This window comes from Natator depressus, chromosome 6 (assembly GCF_965152275.1).
Source record: "Natator depressus isolate rNatDep1 chromosome 6, rNatDep2.hap1, whole genome shotgun sequence".
Taxonomy (NCBI): Eukaryota; Metazoa; Chordata; order Testudines; family Cheloniidae; genus Natator; species Natator depressus.
In genome coordinates this window covers 9,120,054-9,132,573 of record NC_134239.1, presented here as the reverse complement: position 1 = coordinate 9,132,573, position 12,520 = coordinate 9,120,054, and the positions used below count along the sequence as shown (strand labels likewise).

General features: G+C 53.9%; 1 protein-coding gene across 1 annotated transcript; it reads left to right on the top strand.

Moving 5' to 3' along the window:
* Positions 1-3,815: 3,815 nt before the first annotated feature.
* On the top strand, positions 3,816-12,148 carry LOC141988540 (uncharacterized). The gene is made up of 2 exons (XM_074954341.1): positions 3,816-3,950; positions 4,557-12,148. The coding sequence occupies exon 2, from the start codon at positions 4,603-4,605 to the stop codon at positions 6,439-6,441; it is 1,839 nt and encodes a 612-aa protein (XP_074810442.1). The 5' UTR covers positions 3,816-3,950; positions 4,557-4,602; the 3' UTR covers positions 6,442-12,148.
* The last annotated feature ends 372 nt before the right edge of the window (positions 12,149-12,520 follow it).

Here is a 12,520-nt window from a genome sequence, read left to right as displayed (position 1 = left end):
CCCCAAACCCCCTCCTGCACCCTAAACTCCTCATCGCCAGCCCCACCCCAGAGCTCGCACCCCCAGCCCAGAGCCCCCCCAACAATCCCCTGCCACAGCCCAAAGCCCCCTCCCTCATTTCTGGCTCCACCCCAGAGCCCTCACCCCCGAGCCCATGCCCGGAGCCCATACCCCCTCCCACACCCCAACCCCCCTGCCCCAGCCCGGAGCCCTCTCCCACACCCCGAACCCCTCGGCCACACACCCCAGCCAGCAGCCCCCTCCTGCACCCCAAACCCCTCATCCCCGTCTTCACCCCAACCTGCTACCCAGCCCAGTTAAAATGAGCAAGTGAGCGAGGGTGGGGGACAGCAAGTGACTGATGGAGGGGGGCATGGAGTGAGCGGGGAGGGCACCTTGGAGAAGGGGCGGGACAGGGCAAGGGTGTTCCATTTTCTTTGATTAGAAAGTTGGCAACCCCGACTGGGAGAACCATTCACGGACCAGACTCTTCCCTGGAGTGGAAGAGGAGCTCTGTGTGGCTTGTCTCTCTCACCAACATACCTGGGGCCTGTGAAACAGATTACCCCACCCACCTCCCCTCTCCCATTTTTAAAGGCGGCTCCAAGCACAGAGCAAACACCAGCCCCCGGCTTCTGAATCCCCTTGGTAACATTTCCTCAGTGCCTCTAAAAACCCAGCTGGGTCCTGACAGCGACTCTCAGGCCACACCTAACAGCCCAGGCTGGAAAATCATCCACCATAGCCCTAGAAAGGGGGTGAACTTCTAGCTGAGAGGAGGGGGCTAAGGGGAGCAACTATCCCAGAGCGTCAGGGCAGCTGCAAATCTGGTGTGCCCGAGGGAGTACACTGGGGGGGACGACCCAGCCTCGGAGGTGAGAGGGACTGTCTGGATGGGCTCTGATGGGGAGTCATCTCCATCTCTGCTGGGGAAACAGACTCTTAGGGAGGGGGCTGTGCGGACAAGAAAGGGGTGGGGTGGAAGGAGGAGCCCCCCCACACACACCTCCAGGGTCTTGGCCTGGGATCCCAGCTCCCTCTGCCTGTTTGTCTGCACACCTGTGAGTTCCCGGTCCAGGTTTGGCAGTGCCTCTTTAGGGCTGGGCCCAGCCTCTCAGCATGAGCTCATTGACTCTGACTCAAAGCTGGCTGGCTGCCTCGTCAAACGCCCCCATCCACCTTGCCCCTCTGGCCGAGTCCCCGCCAGGTCCCCAGGATATGGTGGACATTCAGGCTGGTTCAAGCAATGGGGACTGGGAATCAGCCCTCCTGGATTCTAGCCACAGTGCTAGGCAGGAATCTGTGGGTTAGACCAGAGGATGGCCTGTGAGTCATTCCTAGCCTTTCCTCTGTCTCGTAATGCATGTCTCTTCCCCTCTTCATGGCACAGTTTCCCCCTTGTTGATGCTGCGTTTCTGTTGAAATCCGGATGCCTCTGGGGCATGTGGCAGGAGGAGGGTTGTTTGCAATAGGCTAGGAGCTAATTTCTGGAGCATGGGGAGCCATTTGATCAGCTATGGCTGCCTCCTTCCATTAGCTTGGGAGTTTTGCTCTTTCCATGCCTGGCAGGCCCTGCCCCGGGCAGCAGCAGCAGGACAGGTGAGTCTTTGTGTGTGTGTCCCTCTGCCTCTGAGCATGTGTCTGTCTGGGGAGCAGCCCCAAGGCCAAGCAAATGTGTCACGAGCCACTGCTCCCACTCCAGGAGGGGCTGAATCAGGAAGCACTTGGGGCCCAGTGCTGGCGATGATCCACCCTGGGACTGCCCGAGCCACGGAAATTGCAGAGCCGCCTTTTCTTTACACATTCCTGTGCCCACAGCGTTGGCATGGTACCACCCCCATAGCCTGGCATAGGACCCCTCCCCCTAGAGTTGCCATCTTTCTAGTTGCACAAAACCAAACACCCTAGCCCTGAGGCCCCGCCCCCCGGCTCACTACATTCCACCTCCCTGGGTGGCTCGCTCTCCCCCACCCTCACTCACTTTCACTGGGCTGCGGGGTTGGGTGCAGGAAGGGGTGAGGGTTCTTACTGAGGGTGCCAGATCTGGGGTGAGGCTGGGGAATGAGGTGCAGGAGGGGGCTCCAGGCTGGAAGATGGGGCCAAGGGATTTGAAGTGCAGGAGGGGGCTGCAGGTTGAGGCAGGGAGTTGGGGTGAAAGCTCTGGGTTGGGGGTGCTGGCTCTGGGGTGAGGCCAGGGATGAGGGGTTTGGAGCTCTGGGTTTGGGGGGGCTCAGGGCTGGGGCACTGGCTTACCTCAGGCAGCTCCTGGTCAGCAGCCCAGCAGGGGGGCTAAGGCAGGCTGCCTGCCTGTCCTGGCACCCAGTGGCACTGGAACATTTTTAGTAGTGGGGGTGCTGAAAGCCAGCCCCCTTACCCATCCACCCCTGCCCCTGATTGGGAGCAGGGCTGTCTCTTCAGGAGCGGGGGACCCAGACAGGGATAAGGGGGCCGAGGCGACAGTTGGGGGAGGGTATGGGGCCAGGAGCGGAGCTCCAGGCAGGGACCAGCAACTAGGACCCCACGTGCGGGGCCAAGAGCAGAGCCCCGTCCATGGGGCCAGGTGTGGGGCTACGGGCAAGCGATACCCGGGAGCAGAGACCTGGGAGCGGGGGTGGGGCCACCACAGGGGCCCAGGACCCGAGGCCCCCCAGGTGAGGTGAGGGGTTGTGGGGCAGAGGTCTGGGAGCAGGGCATAGGCAGGGGAGGCACCCCACACACACCTCCCCCGCCTATGCTGGCACCGGTGTTGCGCATGATCCAGAAGCGGCAAAGAACCAGCAGGTCTGGCTCCTAGGCCGGGGGGGACCAGGAGGCTCCACACTCCCGCAGAGACTGCTCCCCCACCCCCATTGGCCAGTTCCCAGCCAATGGGAGCGGGAACCGGTGCTTGGGGCAGTGCACAGCGCTGCCGTGGCCCTGCTGCCTAGGAGCCGGACCTGCTGGTCGTTTGCTGCTCCCGGGGCGCACGCAGCGCAGTGCCAGCCAGGACAGGTAGGGACTAGCCTGCCTTACAGCCACAGCACCCCCGAGCGGGCTTTTAACGGCCCAGTCGGCCCGGAGCCGCCAGGGTCCCTTTTCCACCGGTTGTTCCAGTCGCAAAGCGGACACCTGGTCACCCTAACCCCCCCGCCCCACCCGCCATAGGTCGTGCGTGTTCGTCCCGGGGGAGAGATTCCCCCCCCCGTGCTCTAAGGGGCTCCTGGGCCTGATGGGCCCCTCTGGCCTCGGCGAACCTGGGCCTGGCCAGGGACAGGATGGGCCCGGCCAGGGACAGGATGGGCCCAGGTCAGCTCCCCACCGGGGCGCCCCCGGCCCCGGCCCAGCCGCCTGAGGGTCACAGGGGTCACCGTGGGTTGGGGCGTCACGTGACCTGGGGGCACCGAGGGGTCAGCGTTTGCCATGTGACAGCCCAGGGCACCGGTCAGGTCACGTGACCAGGCTGCAGCCGTGACCCCCTTGGCGTGAGGGCCCCTAACCCTGCCTCTGGGGTCAGAGGTCACCTGGCTGACCCCATGTTAACCCAGGAAGCTATCCATTTAAGAGCTCCTTCTTTTCCCCTATTGGCTGGCCCGCCCCCCAGCTCGGCTTCTGATTGGTTGGCTACTTGGGAAAACCGTTCCTCCTCCACGTCTGATTGGCTGATTGGTTCGTCAAACATAGCGCCGCGCAGCATTCCCATTGCTGATTGGCTACCTGAGCCGTCACTCAGCTTCAAACCCCGCCCTCCCCTTCTGTTTGGCCACGCTCCCCGCTGCTCACCCACCGAGGCCGAGCCCCGGAGCTCGATTGGTCAATCTGGCTGCCGCTCAATTCTCCCGGGCCCGCCCCTCATTTGTTCCCTGCCAGTGCCCGTTGATTGTCCTGCCTTCTTGGCGCGTGGGTGGTCAGGCTCCTCTCCGGAAGTGGGCACGGCGCGCGGCCCTATCCAAACCGCGCGGCCCGAAACCGAGGTGCTGAGCGCGTGGGGGCGGGGGTTGGTTGGCTGGGGGAGGGGCTGGGAGAGGGGGGAGCTGGGGGGAGGGTTGGGGGAGCTGGGGGAGGGGCTGGGAGAGGGGGGAGCTGGGGGGAGGGTTGGGGGGCTGGGGGAGGGGCTGGGAGAGGGGGGAGCTGGGGGGAGGGTTGGGGGCTGGGGGAGGGGCTGGGAGAGGGGGGAGCTGGGGGGAGGGTTGGTTGGCTGGGGGAGGGGCTGGGAGAGGGGGGAGTTGGGGGGCTGGGGGAGGGGCTGGGAGAGGGGGGAGCTGGGGGGAGGGTTGGGGGCTGGGGGAGGGGCTGGGAGAGGGGGGAGCTGGGGGGAGGGTTGGTTGGCTGGGGGAGGGGCTGGGAGAGGGGGGAGTTGGGGGGCTGGGGGAGGGGCTGGGAGAGGGGGGAGCTGGGGGGAGGGTTGGGGGGCTGGGGGAGGGGCTGGGAGAGGGGGGAGCTGGGGGGAGGGTTGGGGGGCTGGGGGAGGGGAGGGGGACCTGGGAGTGGGGCTCTAATGCTTGGTGGGGGGGGGAAGTGCAGATAGAGGTGAGTCGCTGCCCTCTGTCCACTTGCTGTTTGTCTCTCCCCTCCCTCAGCTGGCCCGCAGGTCTGTGAGCCTAGCCCCGGGAGAAGCTGACAGGCATGACCCAGGACATGGGGCTTGAGGACAAACTGCCGGACTTGGGTGGCAGGAGGGAGTTGGACCAGAAAGACAACGACAGCGGCAGCAGCTGGGCCAGCAGCATCTCGGAGCTGGCGCTGTCCTCCAGCGGCGAGGAGCTGCTGCAGCACCGCAGCCAGCCCGCCAGCCACAGGGTCGAGGTGGAGAGTGATGATGAAGCTTCTGAGCCAGAGATGGCCCTCAGCCTGTCCCCAGTGCCCCTCAAGCCTAAACGGGGCCGGCCCCCCAAGAACAAGTCTGTGCAGCAGCCAAGCCAGGGGAAGGTGCAGCCCCCAGCTGGCACCCCCAAGTCCCATGCCAGGAAGCCAGAGACCAAGGCACCTGAGCCCTCTTCACCTAGGAGCAAGAAGATCTGTGAGAATGACTCTTCCCTTGAGAAGCGCAAGCGGGGCCGGCCTCCCAAGGCGCACCGTGTCCCAGTCGCCCCCAGTGCTGAGTCTCCACGTGGGCGGGGCCGGCCTCCCAAGGCGCAGTGTTCCCCAGTCGCTTCCAGTGCTGAGTCACCCCGCAAGCAGGGCCGGCCTCCCAAGCCATGGTGTTCCCCGGTCGCCCCCAGGGCCGAGTCGCCCCGGAAGCGGGGCCGGCCCCCCAAGGCACAGTGTTCCTCAGTCGCCCCCAACGCTGAGTCACCCCGTGGGCGGGGCCGGCCTCAGAAGGCGCAGTGTTCCCCAGTCGCCCCCAGCGCTGAGTCACCCCGCAAGCGGGGACGGCCTCCCAAGGCACAATGTTCCCTGGTCACCCCCAGTGCTGAGTCACCCCGCAAGCGGGGCCGTCCTCCCAAGGCACGGTGTTCCCCAGTCATCCCCAGCACTGAGTTGCCCCGCAAAAGGGGCCGGCCTCCCAAGATCAAGTCTTTGGAGCAGTTGCCATCCGGCACTCTTAAGTCCCACGTCAGGAAGCTGGAGACCAAGGCCCCTGAATTGTTCTCACCCGGGAGCGAGACAGACAGCAGTGATAGCAACTCCCGCCTCGAGAAGCGCAAGCAGGGCCGACCTCCCAAGGTGCACGGTGCCCTGGTCATCCCTCATACTGATTTGCCCCATGAGTGGCACCAGCCCTCCAAAAAGAAGTCTCCAGAAATCAACAAGGAGGATGTACAGCCACCACCCGGTGTCCCCACATCCCATGTCATGAAGCTGGAGACCAAGGTGCCTGAGCTCTCCTCACCAAGGAGCAGGACCTCAGAACTGCCAGGGGAGGCGGAAGCACAGCCCTCACCCAGCACCCCAAAGCCACATGCCCAGAAGCCAGGATCCAGTGCCCCTGAGCCAGTCTCATCCAGGAGCAAGACAGTAAGCAGTGAGCAGCCTCTGGAGAAGCGCCGACGGGGCCGGCCCCCCAAGGTGCCCTGGGCCCCGGCTGCCCCCAGTGCTGAATCACCCTCCAAGCGCAAGCGGGGCCGGCCCTCCAAGAGCCCAGCCTTGCCCCGCGTGGAGGTGGCAGTCCTGTGCTCCGGGTCAGCCTCAGACCGTGACACCTCTGCTGAGAACGAGCCACCTCTGCCTGGCCGCAAGAGGAGGAGGCGGTGGAGGAAGGAGGAGCCTGTCCTGGCCGGCAGTGAGAGCTCGTTGGATAGTGAGGATGGGATGGCCCCGCTCTGGCAGAAAGAAAAGCCAGACTTGGGCGGTGAGACCTCGGCCCTGCTCCCACCCCAGAACACCGCCCCTGAAGTGGAGCCAGATGGCAACTCGTTGGGGGAAAGCAGTGCCCCTGAACACCCCCCCGCCCGCTCCACCCGCAGCACAGCAGCAGTTAGCAGCAGCAAAACGGGGCCCATTAGTGGCTCACTCAGAATGTAGAAAAGGAGAAGAAAGGAACAGGTCTAAAAATGAAAAAGAGCAGCCTTTAAATCTTCAAATTCCCACACCACTGTCTGATGAGGACGGTTTAACTCAAAGGCTTCGGTGTTTATGGTCTGCTCCTTTCTCTCCTCATTCATGCCTCACTCAACTCAGGGTGCTGAACTTGGTGCTGTTGCCTGTGCTTTGGAACGCTTCACTGGTTTTCTCATACCCTTGCTTTTGCTTTCCAATTCTGCATGGCTATGCAATGCCCCCACCAAATTCCAACTTTTCTAATAAACCTACCCCTGATCTTGCCTCTCTCCTTTCCTACATTGCTTCCCTCGCTTCATCCTCTCCCTTTCATAGGATATCAGGGTTGGAAGGGACCTCAGGAGGTCATCTAGTCCAACCCCCTGCTCAAAGCAGGACCAATCCCCAACTAAATCATCCCAGCCAGGACTTTGTCAATCCTGATCTTAAAAACTTCTAAGGAAGGAGATTCCACCACCTCCCTAGGTAACGCATTCCAGTGTTTCACCACCCTCCTAGTGAAAAAGTTTTTCCTAATATCCAACCTAAACCTCCCCCACTGCAACTTGAGACCATTGCTCCTTGTTCTGTCATCTTCTACCACTGAGAACAGTCTAGATCTATCCTCTTTGGAACCACCTTTCAGGTAGTTGAAAGCAGCTATCAAATCCCCCCTCATTGTTCTCTTCTGTAGACTAAACAATCCCAGTTCCCTCAGCCTCTCCTCATAAGTCATGTGTTCCAGTCCCCTAATCGTTTTTGTTGCCCTCTGCTGGACGTTTTCCAATTTTTCCACATCCTTCTTATAGTGTGGGGCCCAAAACTGAACACGGTACTCCAGATGAGGCCTCACCAATGTCGAATAGAGGGGAACGATCACGTCCCTCGATCTGCTGGCAATGCCCCTATTTATACATCCCAAAATGCCATTGGCCTTCTTGGCAACAAGGGCACACTGTTGACTCATATCCAGCTTCTTGTCCACTGTAACCCCTAGGTTCTAAAGGTTTCCTAGATTCCCAGGCCAGAAGAGAGCATTATGATCCATCTAGTCTGACCTCCTGCCCTGGCCATAGACTCTCCCCTCCCATCTCTTATAAATGGCTTTTCCTCCCGTATTCTACGCTGTCCTCCTATATTTTTTTTTATTTATTTATTTTTTTTTGGTACTTGCTTTCTTCGTCACTTTATTTTTGTGTCCCCCACCTCGGCCTTCTCATTTCATTACGTGATTTGTTTATAAAGGTACTCTGTTCTTACCAAAGTCACTGGTAAATTCCTAAACCTTGAAGTACAGCCTCCTTGTCAGGAATCAGACCCCAGTGTGCTGCAGGACAGGCGGAGATATTCACCAGTATGCTAATGAAGAAAGCTGTACGACTCTGTTTCATTATGAAAATCTTATCGCTAACTCTTGCTACACCAAGTGATCAAGGGGTGACAAGGAAGTGATGGGCTCTTTCCATAAAATTGTGAGCATTTCTGTTCTAGCAATCAGTCTTGCGGAGACTACCTGTTTTGTAGGCTCTGCAGAGGTGGATTGCCATATTGTCAGAAGCAATAAAACAGGAGCAGGCTAAGGAAGGAATTGTCATAGGACTAACTCTTAAAATCTTACAAACCAAAATAGAGAACCACGGAGAGTTGCTTTCTTATGTAAAAAGGGAATGGGGCACTAATTTGAAAATTTGATTTATTTGGTCCATGACGTTCCCTCAGGAGGATAGCAAGGGACTGATAAAACCAGGCAAAGATTGGCAAGAGTAGGTTTGTAGCCAGAGATAAGAAATAATGTGAAATAATGCTGTGACAATTGCTTAATCTGTGTGCAAAATGATCTTAAAGTAATAAGAACAGTGCTCCCCTTAAAGCTCATAAAAATTCAGGGCCGTGGTCTACTTTGCAGATTCATTTTGTGGGACTGTTACCTGCAAGTTAAAAAGGAAATAAATATTTTTTTTCTTCAGCAATGGCTCGTGTGTTGGTAGTCTAGGTATTCTCCTATTGGGCCCTACTGGCAAAATTGAAATCAGATTGAGGAACTAACTTTACAGAAAAAAATCTTCCAAAATTGTCTTTTGGTGTTAGGGACAAAACAAAAGTACCACAGTCCATACTGCGCTCAGGACAGGTGGAAAGGATGAACAGAATCCGTCAAACTGATGGTGAGAAAGTTTCTCTCTAAAGGGAAGAGACCAGGACAGTCTCATTCCGTTACTTGACATGGCATTCGGGACTGCTTTGCTAGTGCAAGAAATTGCATTTTGTTTGAGGTAATGACGCATGGAGAAATGAGACTTTCAAAACATCTATGAAAAACTAATGATGCATGAGATTGAGGGAATAAAAATGGATGTCTTGTGCAAAACTTTCAAAGACTACCTTAAACAAGCACGTGTACATAGCTAACGAATGGAGAATATCACAGTGAAAAGCAAAAGTGTATTTTGACAATTAAAGGAAAATGACTGGAAAGTAGGAGACCAGATCATGCTTCTGTTATGCTTATTGAAGCATAATTTGTATAATAAATGGCTGTCTCTCCATTGAACTATGGATAAATTAAACTCATTTATCTGTAATCGGGTTACTGGGAATAAGAGAAATGTGGATAAAGTTTAGCATGCTAACCAACTTCAGATGTTTTAGAGGTGCGTCACCCAGACCAAAGACACCAAGGTATATCAGTGCATAGTGAAGAAACCCCCAGGCATCGGAAGGGAAAAGATAAACCTACAGGTGACAGATGAGCCAATTACACTTCCACCCACTCGTAAGAACAACTGAGTGCAATTAGCTAGAGAGATGTTACAGTGCCCTAAGGTTGGACTGTGCTCGCTTACTGGTCTAACTGCTATTTCAGTCCCTAGTGCTTTGCTTAATAATGTGTAGTTTATGCATATATCTATTGTTTTAAATCTTTCTCAATGGAATATTGCTGAATTTGTCCACTGTGTAACAACAAATGTATTGTTGCTGTATGCATCTTTGTTATTAGACTTAATAGCATTTTATCAGGGACAAGTGCAAAATCTGGGAGCTGCTCCAGAAACTATTACATAGTCTGGTATCTTTCAAAATAGGCAACTCTGAAGTTTTGATGGAATTGTTTGTTCAGTTTTAGGATTATTTGGATCAGGGATGTCTTTTTCCAAATGGAAAAGGAGGACTTGTGGCACCTTAGAGACTAACCAATTTATTTGAGCATGAGCTTTCGTGAGCTACAGGGAGATTTAGAAAATATAAAAAGACACATTAACTATTTCAAGTACCAGGCAGTGGAAACAGTTTCTAAACCTATAATATGCCATTAATGGCCTAACTACTGAGGAAAGGTATAGTGTGTGTGTGTGTGTATAATGAGCATGACATTGCTAAACTGTTCAGCCAGACACCAAGATTAATGAATGAATTACAGGAAAGAAAAGGAACATGGCAGAGGTAAGAAGATTATTTGCACAATTTATGATAGTTGTGTTAACTGCCATAACCAGTTTGTCAAGTGATGATGAAATGGATAAATTTCCTGATTTTATCACTGACAAAAAATTAGCTAAATGGTCTTTCCATCAGTATATCTCAAAGGCTCTTGTAAACCGGCAATGTCTCAAATCCTGCAAACAGATTCCCTTGAGCACAATTTGTAATTTGGGGTCAGTGACACCTCATCATACCAGAGGTACTTGTTGATCTAAACAGTCTTGGCTTCCGTTGTCCGAATCTTAGCGCTGACATGTTTAATAAATTGGCGTTTGTCCAGTCACTTGATTACCTAGAAGAAGACCTCTACAACGAGTGTCTGGATGTACCACAGCTCCTGGTATTTCATTCAGCAGTGCAAACCTGGAGCCCACCACGTGTAGCCTGCTGCCGTGTATCAGTGCGTGTGCCTGTGTAATGTCTGACATCAAAACTACTGTCTGTGGCCATGCTCACGGCATGGACACGGCTCAACGAGACAGATGGACAAGAGGCTACAGCCTCTTGTCCTGCAAGACTCATCCACTGGTGACAACCAGCAGTTAGGGCGACCTAGGCTCTGGAGAGATGGGATTGCATAGTAACCAGTTAAAATTTTTTTTGACCTATGGAGACTTTGCTTCACTCCAACTTTCTGTTTGACCCACAGTGTTGCAAGTCGAACCATAACGTGTAGGTTGGAACAGGCATCAGGGAATCCATTATCCAAAGTGAACCCCATCACCAGGATGAAGTTGAAAAATAATACCAGTTGTTCAACCTACACGTTGATCCACTAACCATAAATGTAAAAATATCATTAGACCGAAGAGATACGCATCTTAATCAGATTAACAATGTCATGCACGAAGCAGAAAAGGCTCTGTATAATCACAGGCATGATGGTGACTTAGAAATACTTACGTCTAATGCTTGGACAGAGATTACTCTTAAAGCTTTAATTATATTGATTTTGTGTGTGTCAATTTTGTTTTGTCATGTGTTTTGCTAAAACAGCCTAAACTTCAGTTAAATGCTTTCACATCAGCTATGTGATTTTTTTTTTTTTTTTCCCCCCCAGGGAGTCACCCTGTTGCTATAAATCTGAGCGGGGAGGGGCTATTAGCCAATATCATATATTTCTGACGGTTTTGTATTTTCGCACTTTCGCTAAGTTGTGTAACTATGAAGCAGACTCCTAGCATGCTTTGTGTTCATGCTAAGCTTACAGTTGTTGACTTGTGACCCCTGAGCTGATTTTGAAAGGTCCATATTTAAAAACTATTTTTTCTTTGCTAGGAATGGCTTGCTTACCGTCTCAAATAATCTGGTGGGGTGTTTGGAAAATGAGTTAAAAGCTGGTCAAACCAACTCCATACACCAGGATGACAGGATAGTGGAATCATGTCTACTTATGGTGTTTTTCCACTTACTGTTTCTTCCATCTTCACCTGTGATGCTTCTGGTGGTCTCCATGAGGTTGGGAGCATGTGCAAGGCAGGGAAACATTTTGCTGTTTCCTTTTCAGTTGGATGTTAAAGTTTTCAGATCTCTGTGAGACCCACCAATGTCAGTTGGTATGATACATTTTACGTAGCTGCATGAGTACCGTGATCAGTGACTTGTGCGCTCTAAATTAATCAAAGGCTACGGAGTGAGCTGTATATAACCTCTGGTATTTGTAAGTGTAGGAACTGTCAAGCAAGATGTATGTTCTGTTAAGGCTTGCCAAATAACAATTAGTGTACAAAATACAGGGTATAAAGTGATAGGAGTGATTGGTGCAGGTGTCTTGGGTGAAGATGTCTGTAGACCTTGAAAAACAGGTGGGGAAAGTAGATAAGAATAGGGAAATTAGGTCTTTGATGTGACCGTGAGATGGGGGTGGGTGGGGTAGCGGAGGGTGTTCTGCCTATTGAAAATGCAGGATATAAATGTCAGCTAAGCTCATGATTTTGGAACAGATTGAAGACTGCTGCGAGCCTGTATCCCCAGCTGGTACAGTGCTAACCTTTGCTTTTCTGTATTGTGCTGATCTATCTTTGCTTAATAAACTGACTGAGCATGGTTAGCGGATGTGCCATTGATCGGTAATTTAAATTGACTCCTCAGTGTTTTGTATAAAGGAACACAGCATTTCCCCTCTCCGCGGCAGGACTGGGGGCAGCAGCCATTCTCTGGGAGGGGGCAGGGAGTATGTGGCTGGGGAGCTGGGAGATCAGGAGCTGGCGGGGAGGTGTTCCCACGGAGCTGTCTTTCCCCCTGAAGCATGTTGAGAACGTGTACAGAGGGCTGACGTAAACTCTCTTCAGAATAATGCTATGAATCAAGTGTTTTTAAAAAATAAAGAGGGAAAAACTACCAGCACATCCTGTGCAGTGAGTTGTGTGCTTCTGTTCTCCCATTCCTTCAAGGTAATGCCCATCTCCTCTGACCTCCTTCCTCTGCAAGGGTGCTTGCCTGCTGGGGTCATCTGTGTATCTCTCACCTCATCAATTCCCTCCCATTGCCACATCCTCTGGGTGGCAGTTCGGTCCCCCCTGTTCTCTTCCTGTGTCTCACACCAAGGCTGAAATGATTTGATCTAATTGAAGTCATTGGGCTC

Coding starts and splice junctions, on each gene's coding strand:
- LOC141988540 (XM_074954341.1), top strand. CDS start 4,603: ATGACCCAGGACATGGGGCTTGAGGACAAACTGCCGGACTTGGGTGGC.